Source organism: Macaca thibetana, chromosome 7 (assembly GCF_024542745.1).
Source record: "Macaca thibetana thibetana isolate TM-01 chromosome 7, ASM2454274v1, whole genome shotgun sequence".
Taxonomy (NCBI): Eukaryota; Metazoa; Chordata; class Mammalia; order Primates; family Cercopithecidae; genus Macaca; species Macaca thibetana.
This window is the reverse complement of record NC_065584.1, coordinates 165945568-165967067: the sequence shown is the minus strand read 5'-3', so window position 1 is coordinate 165967067 and position 21500 is coordinate 165945568. Positions and strand designations below refer to the sequence as shown.

Sequence of the window (21500 nt, the reverse complement as noted above, 5' to 3'; positions counted from 1 at the left end):
TGCAGGGATCAATCACATGGGCTAGCTTGTGGTTCCATAAGAGGCAAGGCCAGGACTTTGCAACAAGTCATCGTTATCAGCTTTGAGCTCAGTCAGAGCAGCTGCCCACAGATCTCACTGCTCCTGGCCGGGCACCCACTCACTTGTTGAAGTTGATGAGCCAGATGGCGAGTTCGGCGGGGGCCGTCTGGTCCCAGTGGATGGTGTAGCCCTTCTGCAGGGTGACAACCGGCTGGTACTGCTGGTAATGGGTGCTCCTGGTGAGCGCCCCCTCCAGGTAGAGAGGGTGGCTGGGGAAGTCATTCTTGATGATCTTCATTCGCAGGTTACTGGTCTTGTAGGCTTGAATGTACATCTTTTAAAACCCAAAAAGGAAACACACAATGAGGCTATTACAAAGGGTTATTCCAAGAGTGTCTGGTTAACATCTGACTACAGACTGCACTTTCAAAGGCACTTTCTCTTTACAGAACCCTTTTTAGAAGGCTTGAATGAAAGAAAGGCCAAATAAGGGGACATCTCTTTCTGCTGGTGGACACAGCCCAGGCCTTACTGTGTAATCCAGCTAATGCTTTCTGTGCATCTTCATAAAAGTGCTCTGTTGAGCTTCCAGTGGAAATTTGAGAAGAGCCTGCATAATAGTCAGATGGCAAATTTTGGACAAAGGACAGAGATGTGGACGGAGGAGGAAGGGAGTGAGAGGAAGAGAGAACTTTTATAATTCTACCATAAAATGCAACTCGCCTATAACTGGCAGTTACTCTGCCTGCATTTGAGAGAGTGCCTGGGTGTGTTGGCCTATTTCTCCCTCCTACTCCCTCTCAGTGTCTGGCCCCTGAGGCCAGTCCTTGTGGTGCCACAACACACTGCATGAATAAATGGTGCCTCATTTCAGAGGAAAAACCGAAAGCAAGACTGTCAGCCATTGAGATCCAGGGACCTAAGAGCCTGGATGCTTTAGCCCAGCATTGGTTTAAAACACTGTGTCGGCCAGGCACAGTGGCTCACGCCTGTAATCCCAGCACTTTGGGAGACCGAAGTGGGCGGATCACCTGAGGTTGGGAGTTTGAGACCACCCTGACAGACATGGAGAAACCCTGTCTCTACTAAAAATACAAAATTAGCCGGGCGTGGTAGCACATGCCTGTAATCCCAGCTACTAGGGAGGCTGAGGCAGGAGAGTCTCTTGAACCTGGGAGGCGGAGGTTGTGGTGAGCCAAGATCACGCCATTGCACTCCAGCCTGGACAAGAGTGAAACTCTGTCTCAAAAAACAAAACAAAACAAAAAAAACAAAAAACAAAAAAACCCACTGTGTCCTGTTTTATGGCACATCCCAAATTCATAAAACGATATCCCCATAACTGTGGCCAAGAGAGACAATCACACCAATGTGCAATGATGTTGTGCTTTTGGAAAGAAGTGGTTATCTTCCTCTCTAGTTTTATCGCATATAAGATGGAAAGAGAAACCAACCCTGCCCATCTTAGGGAGTTGCCCTGAGTATCAGAAGGTAAAGGATACATTAAAGCATTTTGTAAGATGTAAAGTGAAGGGAAAATACTATGGATAACAGTTAACCAGTTGCCAGTTATGATAATCTGGCAAGCTCTAACAATGAGCTTTTCTTCACAGAAGATAAGCAACGTATCAGAAAGAAAGTGTGGGAAGGAAAATCAAGGCTCCGTATGGGATACCTAGACCTTGAGCTGAGGCTGTGTAATGCTAACAGCATGGATGCCAGGCTTGAGGGTTTGGTCATCCTTCAATTACTCAGGGCATGACTGTCCTCCATCAGCTCCCTTCTGACTCCACTTCCCTTCTTATCTTTCTCAGACCATCACATCAACCACTCACTCCCATTAGGATCTTGGCCCTTCCTCTGCCCACACCTGCAGCAGAAGCCTCCCCCTGACTCATTGCACAGCTCCGCCTCTCCCAGGGCTCTTGAGCAGAGCTGAGAAAATCCCACAGCCTGGGAGAGAGATGCCTCTGCAAATGCACCGCCTCCAGTCTCCGCTAGGTTTTCAACACTGCCAGGTGCTCCTTCCACAAGCTTGTTGTCAACATTTTCCACTCTACAGCAGCTCTTCCAAATCTTTATCACTCTCTGGAGGTTACTTTCCTCAAGCCCAATCCCCAAATTCTCAGCACATGACATCACCTTCTACTGCAGAGAGAAACACCCTCAGCTTCCTGCCCTCTGCCCCAGTCTTCCTGTGGTCCTTCTTCCTGCTAAATGCTAGCCCTGCCACCGCCGCTGGCACCTGACCCCCACCAGCTGCACCCTGTGCCCCCTTTGCCCCTTATGGCCCTTTTCCTTCAGCCCAACACTATCTCCCTCTCCTATCACTCCTTCACACCCAAACCACCATTTAGCTCTTTTCTAACACCCCAATTCCTGACACCCACAGTGGTGATAATAATGCCTGCCTTGTAGGATAGTTTTGAAGACAGCGTCTTCATTCATACATGTTTCCTTCACTCTCTGAGATGATCTGGCTCACTGTGAACCTGACAATTCATTTTGTCAGGCCTCTCTGCCCTTAGTCATTTATTCATTAGTCATTCATCAAAATACTAGAAGTAACAATAATATAATAATAGCTAACTAATATTTTCAGTTCTGCCCCATTCTAGGCACCATCTAGACCTGCCCTGTCCCTCATGTGGCCACTGAGCACTGGACATGTGGCCACTGTGACTCAGGATCTGAATTTTAAACTTTAATTCATTTAAATTTCAAAACAAAAGCAATGTAAATATTTTTTCCTATCCCATTACCCTGATTTGATCATTACATATTATATACATGTATCAAAATATCATGCATGCTCCAAGAGAATATACTATATAGCAATAAAAATGCAAAAATAAATTTAAAATAAAATTTAAAATTCACATTAAACACAACGTTATTGTTTCAGTAGGACTACACTTCCCTTGATTGAAAATTGAGTGGGCAACAGTGGATTTTGAAGACAGAAAAAAAAACAAGAACTGTTTAATGATTTTCTACACTGATTCATGTTGAATGATAGTATTTTGAATACAATTAAAGTATTATTAAAATTAAATTATGTTTCTTTTTACTTTTTAACATGGCTACCAGAAAATTTAAGATTACATGTATGGCTTGCGTTATATTTCTATTGGATAGGGCTGGTGAAACATTTTACATGTATTTTCTGAAACCACCCCCAAAATCTCGCTAGGAAAGTTCAACTATTTTATAGGTGAGGAAACTGAAGCTCCAAGAGTCCAAGTAATTTGCCCAAAGTCCAATGGTAAGTGTTGGAACCTGACTTGAATCGAAGCATTTGACCCAGAGGGTTCTTTTTTTTCTAAGCATTCTGTTTACCAAGTGTTTTGATTTTAACTTTGTAAAAATCCTACTGGGTGAGAGGAAAAAAATTAAAAGAAAGAAAGAAAAAGAAAAAAAAATCCTGTATCTCTTTGTGCCCTGAGACAGAGCTAGGCATACAGTAGACACTCAGTGAATGCTTGTTGCATGAGTGAATAAGTGAGTGACCGGCCCCCAGAAAGGTGTCCCCACCTGTGCATAGCGCCCACTGCAAATGGCCCCTCTCCAGTCGGGAACATTGATGCAGTCTGGGTGCCGGACCAGCCAGTTGTCATCCTTCGTGAGGTAGGAGCCAGGGTACTCGGACACGGAACCATCGATGTCATGGAACACAGATGTCTTATCCCCATCCATGTCCAGCTGGTTGAACCAGGGCCCAGGCTCTCCGAAGAACACTCTGGAAGTAATCTAAACAGAGCCCAGGAAAGTTAGGCAGGGCTAGAAGGTGAAGGGAAACTGCAGCCGTCATCAGGCCAGGGCGAGGTTTCCGATTTCCACTGACATTACAAGCCAGCCAAAACAAAGATGCTCTCGGGCACTGAGAGAAACCGCAAGGCTGACCCCTCCGATGCAACCGGAGTCACAGTCAAAGGTTCACCGTGCCTCAACTCCCAGACCTAGCACACACTCTTGGCCTCTGCTCGCTGGAGGGTTGGCTGCTGTGGGTGAGCTTGGAGACTGCTCTGACACACAGGCTTCACCAACTGCAGAGATGGAGGAGGGGGACTGAGGACTGTGAGTGTGAATGTGTGTGAGAGGGAGGTGGTGGTGATGTGTGTATGAGAAAGGGCACACACACGTTTACACATACACACACACACGGGGGCATCCATGTGCGGGAGAAAATGTGTGTGTGGCATGTTTCAGGAAGACAGTTTTGCAGCATGGGCCCTCTCAGATTTCCATGACTGACCTTTTTCAGGCCCTCAGTCGCCTGAGTAAAGATATTAAGTCATTTCAGTTTCACATCATTTCCCTCAGCCTGCCAGAAACTGGGCAAACAGGCAAAAGGCAGGAGCAGGGAGGAGAAGGAGGGAAAAGTCTGGGAATCCATAACCTGAAGGAAATGCACAGGAGGCCTGGCCCCGGCTGGTCTCACGGGGCAGCCCTTGCTCCTGATCTCCTAATCCTCAGCTCCTCTTCTGCCTTCTCTGTCTAGGGCAAGGAAGGCTCTGTTTATAGTCTGCTCTTGGGGAGAGATTAAACAGAACATCATCAGTTAAGACTTCCCTTGGAAACTGTGGGGCTTGTTAGATTCTTTGTGCCAACTCAGGTGGCCTGGTCATAAGACTCAGTTTGTCAAAGTCAAGACCCTTGGAGGAACAGCCTAGGAACCTCGATCCACACGTCGGGGTCCTCTGGAGGCTGGCCTGAGTTTTGAGCAGGGAGAGAGCAAGCGGGCATTTACCCAGACCTGACCTGTGGGGCAACCTACGCTTGTACTTTTCCAGTTTGGATGAAGAGCAAACTGGGACATGGCCCAGCCTAGTTGGAGGAGGCTTTTCAACCCCTGCGGTGGTGGCAATAGCTCAAACTCTGGGCCCCAGGGGACTTGTGAATCACCATCCAAAGTCTGGGTTTGCCGGGAGTCTGCCGTGGCGCCTCACTCACCGGAACGTCCTCAAAGGCAATGCCGGTCACGTTGTTATGGGGGCAGCTCTGCCAGGCATTATTCAGGCGGAAGGCCAGGGCGCTGGTGTGCCGGCCCTCCAGGGCCACAAACTTTCGGAAAGTGCAGTTTTGGATGTTGATGGGGCCATCATAGAACTGAATTCCTCTAATCGGAAAATTCCTATGGAGTTAAGGAAGATGTCAGTCTAAATGTTGTCCATTCCTATGGAGTTAAGGAAGTAAGATGTCAGTCTCAACGCCATGTTGTTTGCCCCTTCTGAGGTGGATGGTAGCAGAGACTTCCTGGGTAAAACCATTCCTGATCCCCACCTCTAGCAACTCCCCCTGCCCCAGATCATTACTGATTCATTAATTAATGAATTATTAATTCATCAATTAATTTAAAGCATGTATAGACAAACTAATTGTCAATGAATGACTGCCAGATGAATGGATGGATGGATGAATGGATGGATGAGTGAATGAATATCCATCTAGTTGCTGGTTTGGAGTTTGGAGAATGGTCCTGTATTTCAACATTTCCCCCAGTGTTTCCATTATATAAAGAGTCATTGGGTAAATACTGTAAATACCACTGGAGCGTGCCAATAATATGTTTCTTGGGAAGGTAGAGCTGTTAGTCATTATCGCCTTAGCTTTAGTTGCTATAACAATTTAATCAGATTAAGACCCACATGAGTTTCTCCTCTGTGAGTAAGCCTTTCACACTGGCAGTGTGCTGGGTTTGGGAAACAGAGGGGAAAAGAACACAGAATGGAAGGTGATAAACATGTGATAAAAGTAATTGTAAGGCAACATTTTCAGCACCCCTAGAAGAAAGGGAGGTCCCACTGAAAAGCAAGACTGTGGACTGACAGAGAACCCCAAGAAGGCCCTGAGACCCAGAAGGAGGTAGGAAGCGGCCACAGGCTTGGATGTGGAGGTAGGAGAGACTGGACAAGAACTGGTGACTTAAAGATTTTGCCTTGGTCTAGCATGGAGTAGGTTGCTCAGACACACTTCTCCCATTGTCTCCGACTCCTGAGCAGAGCACAGGAAACAAGGGTCTGGGAGGTTGGCTGGGCTTCCTGGTGGCCCTTCTTGGGCCTGGCCCCAGTCTAGGCTTGCTCCTTCTCCAAACCCAACGTGTATGCTTATGCTGGTGTCTCTATATCTGGGTCAAGCCCATTCTCTTCCACAGTAAATATAAAGAAGAAAAGATAGAAAGATGGAAAAAGAAGCAGAAAAAATATCTGCCCACAGGGAGAGACCATACTCCAGTTGTCCCTGATCTTCAACCCTGGGCTCCCTTCCTTTCCAATATGGTTCCTTGAGGAAGACCCTAGCCACAGCAGTCATGGTAACATGCCTTCAGCGGGCACCAAAGACTCCTTGCATTTCTATATTTTTATGTTTATAATTGATTAACATCATGACCTAGAATCCTGATTCTCATGGGGTGGCTCCATGCATTTTTTCATTTCACATATTTTGGAGACAGTCCATTTTTACTAGCTCTATACTTAGGTTTTATACTTCAGCCTGACCCAGCTCTATACAAGATGGATCAACCATGATGAGGATTGCAAGGTCTTAGGTTCCTACTTGCAGATGCAATTTGAGGAACATGCCTCAGTCTGATAGGTTTCCATAAACAGGATCACCTTTGGAAGTCATCAGAGCATTCTGGCCCTGGGAGGCTGCTAACTCTTGGCAAAGAAACCCTGAACGTGCAGATTCAGGGTCACTCATACAAATGCTGAAAGGGACTGATCCGTCACTCAGGTTAGACAGAAGGAAGGGCTTCTCCCACCTCGTGCTGAAGGAGATCATGATTTTGCCTTTGCAAAGTCTTTTCCATGTCCACTTGGGTTGGAAGTTTTAGGTCAATGTGTATTTTGTGCCCTGGCTCTAGTAGTAGAAATTACATCTTCCTAGAGAAAGAGTAGAAAGCTTAGAAAGACAAGAAGGGCTGATCTTATCATCAGGAGCACAGGGACCACCATGCTGCTCACAGGCTCTGAACCTTGCTCTCTGGCTTAAATTCACATCTGAGCAGAAACACCAGCAGAAGAAGGGAGATTTCCTCACCACTGACCCAGCCTGTGGCTTTCCAAGGAATTGACTGAGTTCATTATCCCTGTTTGCTCATCAACCTTCCAAGTCACTCACTCACTCTCCACCCACCTGCTTATTGTCTGACCTTCATTTGAACTTCCCCAGCTGCAGAGCCCAGGACTCCTCAGGACAGTCCTGCTATTCTGTTGTTGAGCATATCTGATGTAAAAAGATCCATCCTTCTTGCAGTAAACTAACCCTAAGGACCATTGTAGAATGAGTCTCATCCCCTATGTGCACAGCAGCTCTGAGAACATGCAACAATATCCCCCATGTTGTCCCCAAAGTGATGATCCTGTCTCCTGTTTGAAGACCCCAACCTGCATGTGACATGGCTTCAGCTTTTGTCACCCTCCTGGTTATTCTCCTTTAAGTGTGCTTTGGCCAGACTCTATCGCTCTCCCATCCTCAGGAGTGGATGCAACACTCCAAGTGAGTGTGCTGTCAGAGAAAAGGACTCATGATCCCTGATCCCAGACACTAAATTCCCATTAACGTAGCCCAGGAACACATTACGCATTTTGATGGCCACATTACCCTGTTGACTCATATTCCACACCATTTTTTGACTTCTCTCTCCCCATTCCAGATTTCATCCCTTAATTGTTAGTCTCAGTCAGCTCAATGATTCCTCTGGCTGGTAGAGGACAGAAGAATTCAGAGTCAACAGGTAGAAACTACCCATTAAGTTTTTCCCTTCCAACACAGCCACTTAGGTTAAGCCACTCAGAACAAGGAGCTACATGGTTGCAAACCTACTGGCCTATAGGGAGGGTCCTTCCACTATGGTCCAAGCCACCGGGGCCCCAGATCCTATTGTCCATCATTTCTGTCCCCACGTTGCCGCTCTCGCCAACAAACAAACTGTTCTTTATCTCTTGCTTGGAGCCGTCATCATATGGGAAAGTTCCACCACTGTAGAGAGAAGATGTTTAAGGTGAGATGTCCAGAGACAAGATCCCACAGCGGTCCAAATACAATGACAGTTGCCCTTACCTGGCCAGGGTTAGGCCGATGCCATTGTCAGCAAACCTGTGGACAAGAGCAGATAGATAGTCAGAGCATGTCCTGGCTTCACATTCAGTGGAGTCGTGGAGAGAAGGACACTTCCCTGCCCTTGGAGTCAAACTGAATACCATGCAGAGGAAGGAGTCTCTTTGTAAGCAGAGGTGTGCTCTGGGAGTTGTGGCTCTCCTGTTCTACACAGGAAGGGGATGTTCTGGGTCCCCTCCCACTCCAACTCTGACTCTAGAGAGAAAACAGTGACCTCTGTGGCTCTCCATGTTCAATGGCATTGACAGCATGCAGACTGGGGTCCATGAGCCTCCCTCTCCAGCCCTATCCTCTGTGATTCCAGGACTTAGTTTGGGGTTGGATCAGGAGAACTTGAGAGTTCAGGAGGACCTGAGAGCTGGTCCGCTCTCAGGACCAGCACCAGGGAAAGGTGGAGTATGTGAATGCACTTCTATTTTTTTCTTTTACCATCTTCACTACTGTTTCAGCCATAGAGAGAGGCAGCAATAGCTACTTTTCAAGTTTCCGGGAAGTCAGGCAGATGCTGGCCCTGAGAAGGGCAGGAAGTCATTTTGCAATTGCGCTGGAACCATCTCGTTAGCTCCTTTTCACCTCTGCCCTTTTTAGGGGTCAGATGAGCATGCTCCTGGGGGGTGTCTGATTGTGAGGGCCAAGGGACTACACAGAATCCAGAGCTGAGTCTTGGGTCCGTGCTACCACAGACTCTAGGGCCAAATACGGTGGCTGCCTTCACTTCCTGTGTCCCAGGGGTAGATTTAACTGGTCTCCATGCCTCTGCTCCTTCCATCTGTCCTGTCCACCCTACCAGGCTCATCTCAAAGTGCCATTCTCACCAACCTTTCTGCTCCCTAAAATTTCCATGGCTTTATATCCTTCATAGATCCAAGTTCAAGGGCCTGGTGAATCCACAACAGCTGCACCAGGCTGGTCCCGGTGGCCGGCATGCTCTCTAATTCCCAATGTACTTTTTCATACTCTGCTCACCCTCTTTCAGACACATGGACCTTTTTCTTTTTCTGAAGCACATTTAGTTCGAATGAATCATTCCAGTCCCATCATTAGGGCACTGTCTACTCCATTTATTTTCCAAAACTTCCTGAGTCTTGTCTCCCAGACCGCTCCATGGCTTTTTGTCATTGCTTCTGTCCCCCAGTGCTCGGCTCCTGGTTCCCTCATTCTTCCAATCCTTGAAGGGATCCCTATCTTCTGTCAGCCTCTATTGCACCAACCTTGTCCACGCATAGGACCACAGCCTTGGTGCCAGCCAGATCCTAGACTACCTTGGAATGAGTCTGGTGGGAGAGTAAAAGACACACCCACTTTGGCAGGAGGGGTCTTCGCAATTTTTCTTACTGCCCTAAATCTGGCATTCACCGTCTCTTTAGGGACCTAAACTCTGAAATGCCCACAACCAGAACCAAGAGATTTACCGAACTTAGGATACTGCGAAGAATTTTGGCATTGACACCATCTAGTTTCTCTTCAACTCAAGGCTTCCACCCACCTTCTGCATAGTGCCCCTCCCAAGGATGCTCTAGGATCTGCTCTAGGGATAAGGAGCCTGGCAGCTTATCACATAGACTGGTGTCTTATATGGTAGGAACGCTTTTCCTTCTCCAGAGCTGAAACCTGCTCCATGCCTATCACTTTTGCCTTCTAGAGCCAATCAGAACAACCCTGTCCCCTTCCCCTAAATGCCCTTCAGAAACCCAGAATCAGCTCTCTTCTTTCCCGTCCCTTCTTTTTAAAACGAATGACTTCTTTTCTTGCAAAATGAAGGCCCCTCGGCCTGGCAAAGTGACTCACGCCTTTAATCCCAGCACTTTGGGAGGCCAAGGTGGGCAAATCACAAGGTCAGGAGTTTGAGACCAGCCTGACCAATGTGGTGAAACCCCATCTCTACTAAAAATACAAAAATTAGCTGGGTGTGGTGTCGCATGCCTGTATTCCCAGTAACTCGGGAGGCTGAAGCAGGAGAATTGCTTGAACCCAGGAAGCGGAGGTTGCAGTGAGCTGAGATTACACCATTGCACTCCAGCCTGGGTGACTCATCACAGATGAGAGTGAGACTCCATCTCAAAAAAAAAAAAAAAAAAAAAAAAAAGAAGGCCCCCTCAGTCTCTCTGCCTCTGTTTTTAGGTTTTGTTTTTTTGACTTTTTAAAAAAAAAATTTTATTGTTTATTTTTGGCCACTGCCTGCTGCCATTCTATGCCCCTGCCTGGCTGGGAGACCCGAAAGCCTTTGCACCTCCCCTTCTTTGTCTCTCATGCATCTTCCTGGGGCTCCATTGCTAAGTCAGTTTCTCCCCAGATCTCTGCATATCTGAGCAGCCTTTCTCTCCCTCCCTCTCTCTCTTCTCTGTCAATGCTGTGTCTCTGCTTTTCTCCTCACATACTTTTCAATTTATCTTGTTCCCTTTCACCTTTATTTCTCCTTTACTTGGTCACAATAAAATAGAGAAATATGTTTATTTCCTAATAGGGTTTCTGATTTCCCATTTTTAACACAAAAGGCAGACAAGGAGACATTTCACAATACTCCCTGGAAACAAACCCCGGCTCTGCTGACTGTGCCTTCTGGATCTTGTCCAGCATGTGCCAGTCACTTATATAGGGACTTCATATGAGAGCTCAGCGTTCCCTGCCTTTTTCATTTGAGTCTTGGAGTCCAGTGAACTGTAGCTCCAAGTTCCAGTTCAAACACTAGCTAACTGCATGACCTTGGGAAATTCACTAAACTGAAACTCAGTTTATCATCTCTAAAATGGAGATTGTAATTTATATGTTTGAGAAACATGGTAAGAAAGAAATGCAACTAAGGCTTCCACACAGTAAGTGCCCAGAATATTCTGGCTTCTTTCTTCTTCCCTCCCTTAGCTGATGGGCCGTGTGACCTTGAGAGAGCCAAGACCAATGACTATTTGGAAGCAAATCATAACCCGCAGCACCTGGCGCTATGGGCTGAAGCCAATATGCTGCTTTTAGGTTTTGCTTTTTCTGATTTTTTCTTTGTTGTTGCTGTTTTTTGGCCACTGCCTGCTACCATTCTATGCCCCTGCCTGGCTGGGGGACCAGAAGGCCAAACGTCAGTATGTCTGGCTTCCCCTCTCTGTTTTGCTCTCCTCTCTCTGTGGGGGGCTGAGGGAAGACGCGCCATGCCCCCTTTGTGCCAAAGCCACACGCCACTCTGACTCACCGGCAGCTGTCCAGCCACACATCCCCACCGCGCAGCCAGGCCCCATGGTCCTGGTTCTTGTAGGCAATGAAGTGCTTGATGATGGCTGGCTCCCGAGGCTTCAGCGGGTCAGCATCCTGGTGAGGGCTATATCTGCAGCACACCATGGGGAGGGCACAGGTGGTGGTTTTGGGGGCACACCTCTGCTTCTGGGCTCTGTAAGCCTCTCTCTACTCACAGTGCCCAGGAAGGCACTGACTAAACAGAAACCCATTTGCATTGCCTGGGCTCTGGAATGAACTTTCTGAGTTCATCACAGAAGCAAGAGGTCACTCCTCCATCAGCCCATGCAGGCTCCTCACATACTGAAGAACCTGCCCCCAAGTGGGTCAAAGCACAGAGGAAAGTTCAGACAGCCATTCCCACAAGGGCATGCGACATAGTCCTCGTGGCCCAGGAGAAGAGTCTGGAGATACCCAGCTCTCGCACTAACTGGCAGGTCACCTTGAACTAGTGCCTTTTCTGAGCACTTCTTAGCTACAAAACGGAGTGGACTATCATGTTACCATATTACCCACTTTTGATGGAGAGCAAGCAACTTGTCTCTTTAAAGGAGATTGGTTTTGCTAATTACCTTGAGGTTTTTAAAGCACCTTTTAAAAGTTGCCCCTGGCTTTCAACTGAACAGTAGGTTTATTTATAGGCATGACCTGCATGTTCTTTCCCATTAAATTGATGGTAAAATTCTTCCCTTCTATTCTCTTCATCTTTTCATCCTGGCCCAACCTACTGTGGCCCTGCTCATTTCTGCTGACTTACCAGCTATTCACTTTGCTGAGGGATCTAGAAACCTCTGGGAATTTCTATCTTCCTTTGGCTACTGGAGCTGGAATCCTAATTCAGACTTTACTCTGCTCAGGTTTTCACCATTGTACCCCCAGCATATAGCTCAATGCCCAGCACAAAGCAAGGGCTCAACAGATGCTCAGGGAATGAATGAGTGATTAAAGGAGGGGGAGGCAGGAACTGGAGTGCAAGGTCACCATGGACTGTGTCTTCCCAATGGCTGAGTACCTGGCAGAGATGATCGAGAGGAAGGGCCGCTTGTCCTTGGCAGAGGCCTCAGTGGTTTTGACTCCGTTGTCTATGATCATGCCAGCCTGCAGGGAAGAGATATTGAGGGACACATTAACTTCTACTGTGGGCTAAAGGCATCTTCTCACACTCAGCCTCACTGCATACTTCTGAATGCTCCAGGAAAACCGGCTCTGTTCTCAGGCTGCATCAACAGAAGTAGAGGATCTACAGTAAGGTAGGTGAAGATGCTGCCTTATTCTGCATTGCTCAGACCAAATCTGGAATATTTGACCTCTTTGAGGAGCATATGTGGAAAGTGAGGTCTAGAGAGATTATATATCTTGTCCAAGGCCAAATGGCAAAGTCCATGTGCAGAACCCATACTGCTTTGGACAGCCCAGGCCCCAAGTCAAGAACAACAGGTGTACACTCGGAGGAAATTTATCTGCTGTGATTTAAAGCAAATGCTGAACCTAAGTCCCATCGTTACCTTGGACAGGGGACAGTGACCTTCCCACAGTCTCATTTTAGCTCCTGTCTGTCTTGAAGACAGAATCTGGCTTTCTTGTTTGACTCTAAATATGTCCACTTTGTCAGCCATGGGGTAGGGAGAAATCAAGGCAGCTGAGTGATGCTGCCCAGGGAGGCCACCATTCAGTCTTCATTCCTTTCTGGATTCTCCTGGCCTCTTGTGAATGCTCAAACTCAGATTTCTCTTCTTTAGATAACTGGAGGGCACTGTGGTCATGTCATTCTCCCTCTGGCTTGTAATTCAGCAGCAGTGATGTGAGTCAGATGATGTGGGGTTGACTCACAGCTCTACTCCCACTAACTGACTGGGCAAGTCCCTTCACCTCCTTAGCCTCAGTGATATCATCTGCAAAATGCGCTAGTAACACCTATGTCACAGGATGGTTATGAGGACCCAATAAGAGACCCCAGGTGAAGCCTCCTGGAACAGGTCCCTCTCACTGTGGATGTGGAGTCAAGGCTTACTGGGCATGAACACCAAGGGCGGGACCTCCTCCTTAGCTTAGACAATTGAATCATCCAGCTGGCGGCTCCTCTTCACTCCTTCCCTCCCTGCCTCAGAGAATGAGACCTGCCACCTTCCTCAAGACCCACCCCCGCCCCACCCATAAGCCCTTGCATCCCTGCTTGTTAGAAACCATTCACCTGCATGCACTCCTCCCCTTTCCAGCCTCTCCACACCTGCTAGGTTCTATGTGGCCCACCTCTCTTCTCATGAAGCCTTCCCAAGGGGTGGGAGTGGGGGGTTTCTTGACAAGCAGCCAACACATTCTCTCCACTGTTCCCCCTGCCACCAACAGCAGCATGCCCCCTGCACCTGCCTTTGTATGAAGACAGCTCTCTGAGGGCCATGTCAGCCTCTAAAATGCCCTCTCTGATACCCTGCACTAATTCTCCTCTGTCAAGGTGAGACTGTTGTCCTCCACACCTCTGCTCACTGCTCGATGACACTACCCTCTTCCTAGTTCCTGGGATATGACACTGCCTGGGGACTCTTCTTCTCTTTCTGCCGTTCCACTCTGCAACTGCTCACCCCTTGCCCCACCCTGCAATTGCTCGCCCCTTGCCCCACCCCATCTCCTAGGTGTAAGCACAGATCTATTCTGAGACTGTATCTCTTCATTTTGGTCTTCTCTCTGGTTGGGCTTTTACAAATCTTTTTACTTTTTGACTCTGCATGTATCCGTTTCCTTTGAGGAACATCAATTTTTCTTCATTGGTATCATTAGGGATTGGACCAGAACACCAGCCTAGGCATTTGGGAGTCTGCCTGTGCACTGCCCTGGCATCCTTGAGACCACCTCTGCCCCCACAAACAGCGTCTCTGGTCTCAGCCATGCTCCAAGCTCCATTCCTATGCCCCACGACTCTGGTCTTGACTGCTGTCCTTACTGGGAGGTCCTTGACAGACTTGAGATCCCAGTCATCTTGGTATGCCCTCTGTCCCCCAGTGCCTAGCTTGGTGCTGGACACAAAAGCAGGTGCTTAGGACATATTGATGAGCAAATGAAGATGACTGAGGACTTTGTGTCCCACCTGCCCACTGAGCTCTGTACAGATGTAGCAACCCATTCATTTCCCAAGAAACAAGACAAGGGCAAACAGCAAAGAGGATGCCAATGCTGCCTCCACCTTCCTTCAGAGCCACGTCTTGATTTCCTTCAGCTTATGGATCAGGCCTAACTTTTCATGGTTGAGACTACACCCAGACCCGCCAAGTGAACTGCAAACCAAATTCAGGTGCCCAGCTCAGGGGCCACCAAGAGAAGCTCTCCCCCCGTCAGCATGAGTGAAAGCACAACTTGTTCCTTTTGGCTCTGGCCATATGCTAAGTCCATGCCCGTGCAGGAACCACCACAGGAGATTTGTGTGAAGAATGTGGCCAATGGCCTGGGAGGCCTCACAAGGCTGCTCCATTTTCTTCGAGACCAGCGTTAAGAATGCAGTTGTTCCCAGCTCTCGCCAACTGGTTGTCCCGGCTCTAATCATCTGCAGGCCTGGGAAGGGGACCGAGAGGCTGGCCAGAGAGGCGCAGTCTGGAAAGACTTACCCGGTAGTTGGAATGTGCTCGGTTGTTATAGAATTTTCCCAGTGGAATGTGCTCTGAATAACCTGGGGAGTACATTCCCACGGAGGGGCCCGTTGGTACGTGGTGAAAAATAAACCAAAATCCAGTTTCCTGTTGGGGAAGGACAGAAGGGAAAAGCCACAGCGTTCAGCCTCAGAGAGCTCCTGGGCAAGGTGGCCACGCAGCCCACGCTGGAGGTGGGTCTAGTATCTAGTGCCGTCACCCACACCAGCCCTCAATGCCTACCCCCAACACACACCTCCGTGTGGTCCAGTCTGGAGGGAAAACAGTGACAAGTAGAGCCCACCATGAGAGTTGAAGCCCGTCATGGGTTCCTACTCTATCAGACATGGCTCGGAACTGTTGCATTTCAATCACTGTGGGCTTAAACTCCTCTTCCTGACACACAGGGAGATTTCATTGTCTGCTTTCCCCTTCATTCTACAGATAAGGAAGCTAAGTTCCAGGTCAAGGTCAGGGTCCCAAGGAAGGCCAGAAGCATGAATGGGTGGGTGAGAGCAGGGCTGTGTGGATGGAATGCTGTGGCCGCCACCTCCCAGCTGTGTGTGTGCCCCTGGGCATGTCAGCTCTCCTAGCCTTAGCTTCCTCCCCTATCAGATGGGGATAATAATAGTACCTGCGTCACTGGGTTCTTATAAAAATCAAATTATGTGAACTTACAACACTGATACGTCAGGTACCTTTCTAAGCTAAAATCATGGCATTCTAATATGATTTATTATACATAAAGCATTCAGTGTTCACTAACTATGGTCACCAGTGTATTATGAAGTGACAGGGCTGTCCTTTAAAACCAAGTCCAAAGGACACCCCCTGCCCTACCACCCCCAGTCTGTTGTTTTCCTCTTCACTGTAGCTAAGCCTGTCTGCATGGATATCTGGGCTTGGGGCTCAGAGCACAGATACTTCAAGGTAAGCCTCAGGAGCTGTCTCCCAGACTCCAGTCCCTACCCTCACTTTCTGCCAAAGAAGGGATACTTCTGCTCACCTCAGATCCTGCAGCAGCACAGTTTATGAGGTTGTTGTTGGGATTGGCCATCCAGAAGGTGGACACAGCACTGCAGGGAGGGCAGAGATACCTGAAGTCAGATAAAGGCCACCAGGGGTCATCCTGCCACACAGCAGGTGCAGGTCAGGCACTCTGATATTGGCCTGAGAGTCTCTTTTTTTATTATTATTTTTTTGAGACAGAGTCTCGCTCTGTCACCCAGGCTGGAGTGCAGTGGCGCAATCTCAGCTCACTGTAACCTCCATCTCCCGGGTTCACACAATTCTGCTTCAGCCTCCCAAGTAGTTGGGACCACAGGCACCTGCCACCACACCCGGCTAATTTTGTTTTTTTTGTATTTTTAGTAGAGACGGGGTTTCACTGTGTCAGCCAGGACGGTCTCAATCTCCTGACTTCGTGACGCGCCCACCTCAGCCTCCCAAAGTGCTGGGAGGCCTGAGAGTCTCTTATCAGAGATCTGAGAAATAATTGACTTATTCTGAAACCCAGTTTTCTAATTAAAGTGTGGTGCTCGTTTAAGCACTTAAAATGTTCAGAAATTTAAAAAAGCACGAGTCTTGAAAATAGAAGCAGTGTGCAAGTGATGTCTGAGATTGGCTCTAAAATACTTGTAGGTCAGAAGAACCCAGGAAAGTAGTCCTTTCTAAGGGAGGGGCGCTGCACTTGGAAGGCTTACTGCAGAGAGATACCACCCCGTCTCTCTGTCTCTCTCTCTCCATATCTAGAAAAGGGTCCGTGTGGTTGGGGCCTCCGTGGCAGCTGAGGTGACAGCCACTTCCTCTCATCAAAGGGCACTGTGTGGATAAAGAGAAGCCCCACAGATGAGAACAGGGGTCCTCTTTGGATAAGAAAAACGCACATGAGGCAAACTGAGAAGGGAGAAGAGAGAAGACACCCTCCCACCTGCTCTGCAGGAAGCTGGAGCAGTAGGTGGTTAAGGGCTGTGAGGCCCAAGCTGCTCAGAGCCCCAAAGTGCAGAAGTCTGGTGCTGGGCTGAGCTGAGTGAACACATGCTCACACATGCACACCCCTTCCCCCCAGCACACAGAGAGGGGTCCAGGCACTTACTTGCAGTCTTGCCTGGGCTTGGGGATGTACCCCGGATAGGAGTCCTCTGTGATCATCTTGCACATCTTGCTGTCACGGTCTGAGGGGAGGAGGGTTCCGGACTTGACAAGGAGGCCAAGACAGTGGTCAAAAGTGTTGCGTTCCTCTGGCCCATCTTCCGTGAAGAAGCAGTGGCCCAAAGAGTTATAGCCCACAACGTCCTTGGTCTGCAGGGGTCAAGACAGGGATGTTTCACCAAGCATCCAGTTATTCATGTGCCCATTCATTCATTCAGTAAACACTAAATAGTCTCATGTGCTCATTCATTCATTCAACAAACACTAAATAGTCTCAGCCATACACTGGGCCCTGGGAGGAGCATTGGGGGTTTGGAGATGAATAGGACACAAGTGATAGGCCTGGGGAAAGTGGGACATGAGGTGGGATGGTGACTTTTTTTTTTTTTTTGAGATGCAGTCTCGCTCTGTTGCCCAGACTGGAGTGCAGTGGTGCAATCTTGGCTCACTGCAAGCTCTGCCTCCAGGGTTCAAGCGATTCTCCTGCCTCAGCCTCCTGAGTAGCTGGGAATATAGGCGTGTGCCACCACACCCAGCTAATTTTTTATGTGTTTTTAGTAGAGACCCGGTTTCACCATGTTGGCCAAGCTGGTCTCAATCTCCTGATTCGTGGTCCACCTGCTTTGGGTACCCAAAGTGCTGGGATTACAGGCAAGAGCCACTGCGCTGTGCCAGGGATGGTGACTTTTAAAAGCCCTTTCCAGCTGGAGGAGCTGGGGGTGGTGAGGCTCTATAGGGTAGGAAAGGGGGCAAGATATCATACGTGAGAAGGTGAATCCAAGAGGAGGCCATGGGCTGGGCCATGCGCACCCACTTCGATGGAGCACACAGCTGAGTGCCCTGCGTACAAGGACTTACCATGGAGGGACTCCACAGAGGAGATCCCACTGAGGAAGGGTGGACGAGGGAACTTCATCTAGGAGCAGCACCTGAGCTGGGGCAGGTGTGCTTTTTATTAAGACCAGTATAGATTCTCCTTATTGTACCCTCACCCAGAAATCCAAGCCAGCTTGTTAGCCCAAGACGCATATCAAGCCACATGTGCAACACCTGGGTTCAGAACTAGAAAGGGCTGCAAACTCCAGCTCTTTGGTTTCCTTTTTGGAATACACAGTTAGTGGGGAAAGCAGAAATAATATTTGCATGGATATTGAGATACCAGGGATGTAGTTTCAGCAGCACATCCAAGCAGCATGGGGATCTCAGACAAGACTCCTATCTTCTCTTCAGTCACTTTTTTTCCACCGCAAAAATGAAGGACTTGAATTCCATGATCTCTGAAGCCCCTTCTGGGTCTGAATCTCTAAACTCCTCAATCTCAGAACTCAGGTCTTCAGAGGGCCTCTAGCCTGGGCCCCACCTCCCTGTCCAATCCCAGACTCTGTTCCCAAGCATAACTGGCAAACAGGTACCCTACTTCTGCTCAGACACTCCAGAGAGATGCTCACTTCCTTGCAAGGTGGCCTGTTACACAGTGGGGCAATGGCGAGAAATGCCTCCCTTATCTTACACCCTTTATCCCCACCCCTGGGTACAGACTGCCCAATGATGTCATCCACCAAGGGAGTTCCTGCTTCCTGATGACATCAATTCAACACATACCTATTCAGTACCTGCCACCATGCCATCACCGGAAAATCCACATACCAACCAGCAACAACCCTCCACCTCCCACCCCTGGCACTGTGAACATTTCGAGAGGCTGTCCTATGCATTGCAGGATGTTTAGCAGCCTCCCTGGTCTCCACCTACTAGATGCCAGGAAAACCTCTTCAGTTGTGACAACCAAAAATGTCTCCAGACATTCATTGCCAAATATTCCATTGGGTAGAAGGGAGGAAGGGTGACAGAATCATCCCTGATTGACAGGCCCTGATGTAGACACCACAGTTCCTTCCAGGCTTTTTTTTTTTTTTTTTTTTTTTTTTTTTTTTTGGAGACAAGGTCTGGCTCTGTTGCCCAGGCTGGAGTGCAGTGGTGTGATCTCGGCTCACTACAACCTCTGCCACCTGGGCTCAAACCATTCTCCCACCTCAGTCCCCCGGGGAGCTGGGACTACAAGTGTACGCCACCACAAATGACAAATTTTTGTATTTTTGGTGGAGTTGGGCTTTCACCATGTTGCCCAGGGTGGTCTCAAACTCCTGGGCTCAAGCAATCCTTCTGCCTTGGCCTCCCAAAGTGCTAGGATTACAGGCGTGAGCCACTGCACCTGGCCCAGGGTCTTTCATATAATAGCCGCCTACTCCCCAACTCCCAGGCAGCCATCCTTTAAAAGCATCCTCAAACCACACTCCATATCCCAGCACTGGACTGGCCTCTTATACTTTTTAATCTTGCTGAAATCTCACAGCATCCTCTATTCAATTTTTATTTTTTTTAGAGATGAGGAAAACGAGACTCAGAGAAGGTAAGTGATTTGCCAAAGGTCACATAAGCCATATGTAGAAGGTCAAGGCTAGAAGCATGGTTTTCTGTGTCCTCACTCCATAAGGGAGAACCCAACATACATGTAGCTCTGTTCCAGGCAGGCTCTCTGTTCTTCTGAATAAACATCCTTCCCTTCATCTTTAGTAATAGGCAAGGGTGTGATCTTGAATCCTACTCACCTGTTTAATAAGTCAATCAGTATCAAGGTCAGCCAATGGGACTGCTTTCCTTTCTCCTATTAAGCTCGAAAAGTTTGTTATAAATAGCCTGGACAGACAAGCATGGGAGAAAAAGGCAAGAACATCTGAGGTCAAGTGTAATGCCTTCAACTTTACAAAGGAGGATCCCAAGGCCCAGAGAAGGGACATGGAGTGTCCCAGGATGCTCAGCAACCTCATTCTGCAGCTGTGATCAAACTCAAGCCTCTTGCCTCCTGCCTCCTGCCCCCTGCCTCCTGCCCATAGCTCTTTCTAAATCTTAGGAACCCATTTACCCTGCTGTGTGGATCATACTTTGGGTAGTCTTTCTCTGAATAGGAGTAAATAATGAGTTAGGTACATTCTTATTCTAAAAAATGCCAGAGAAAGAAACTAACTCCTGAGAGAAAAACCCTCATTGAAAGGAAGAAAAATGATCACTGTTTATTGGATACTAAATGTTTTTACATGTTATCTTATTTAAACCTCATGGCAACTACGATTCTATAAGTGACACAGACTTAGAAAGTTGCCCCACATCACTTCTCTTGCAAGGACTGAATTGGGACTTGATTCCCCATCTGTCTGAGTCCATAACCTGTGTGTTAATCAATACTCAACAATGCCAGAAAGAAAAAGGTGCTCTCACTTTGGGCTGCATTTCTTTCTTCTCATTAGGAGTGGGGTGAGGATGGCGCACAGAATCAAGAGGGAAGCATGATAAGGCCGAGGACAGCCCTGGAGTGGGGGTAGAAGACACAAGTTCAGGTCTTTACTCAGCCACAAACTTGCTGTGTGTGACTTGCGTAAGTGTCCCTGTGTGATAGGATGATGTCTAAAGTTTCTTCCAGCTCTAACATTCTGAGATTGTTCTTCCTTAGAACATTACCCAGAGTTAAATATTTAAACTGTGACGTAGCTTGGGATGATAGACGTAGATAGATGGATGGATAGATAGATAGATAGATAGATAGATAGATAGATAGATAGATAGATAGATGGATGGATGGATGGATGGATGGATGGATGGATGGATGGATGGATAGATAGATAGATAGATAGATAGATAGATAGATAGATAGATATAGATAGATAGATAGATAGAGATAGAGATAGCAGATACATAAACAGTAGCTGCATAAACAAACATGCATATAGATTCACAGGTGGCCATTCAGTCCCTATGTGTGCCAACCAGAAGTAATGCGTAAGTTCTCCCCCCATTCTTTTGCACAAATTGTATTTTTCCCTTTGTTCTTCTGGATATCTTCCTCCCTACTGTTGGTTGGTAGTTGTGAAAGCAATTCCTGAACACTGTTTTAAGTCTTCAATTGTTTTTAGGTGTGGTCCAGGCAGAAGATTGTGAAGGAGAAAATTCCTGGGCTCTGCCTGACACAGAGCTAGAAAGAGCCAGCAGGGACTGCTTCAGTGGCGGGGGAGGGTGTGACCATTTTATTTGGTTTATGGTCTAAACCAGGACACTTTTGAAGTGAAGGAGGTGTGATTAGTAGTTAAGCTGGGACAACAGGTCAAAAATGGACCCTTCTGTGCAAATCAGGACATATCTGTATGTAATAATTTCCACCATCAACCTGTATACAGCAAGTAAAAGAAACTGCTGTTTAAAACAAACAAATACAGATAGAAGTGAACTTTACTTGTTTCTGCCTGCTAGGGTGGGTGTGATATGATTTATGTGATTGAGAAACTCGACAACAAATACAACCATGTTATAAAGAAG

The 21500-nt window shown here is 47.8% G+C and overlaps 1 protein-coding gene across 4 annotated transcripts in view; it reads right to left on the bottom strand.

Moving 5' to 3' along the window:
- CEMIP (cell migration inducing hyaluronidase 1) overlaps positions 1–21500 on the bottom strand; it is a 172330-nt gene that overhangs the window by 15037 nt on the left and 135793 nt on the right. For all 4 annotated transcript variants that reach the window (XM_050798563.1, XM_050798564.1, XM_050798565.1 and 1 more), the window contains 10 exons: positions 17077–17282; positions 15988–16057; positions 14961–15089; positions 12377–12462; positions 11324–11455; positions 8089–8124; positions 7852–8007; positions 4975–5155; positions 3556–3771; positions 144–355 (listed from right to left, as the gene is read on the bottom strand). In XM_050798563.1, coding sequence (XP_050654520.1) covers positions 144–355; positions 3556–3771; positions 4975–5155; positions 7852–8007; positions 8089–8124; positions 11324–11455; positions 12377–12462; positions 14961–15089; positions 15988–16057; positions 17077–17282 — 1424 coding nt within the window. The remainder of the gene's footprint in view (positions 1–143; positions 356–3555; positions 3772–4974; positions 5156–7851; positions 8008–8088; positions 8125–11323; positions 11456–12376; positions 12463–14960; positions 15090–15987; positions 16058–17076; positions 17283–21500) is intronic.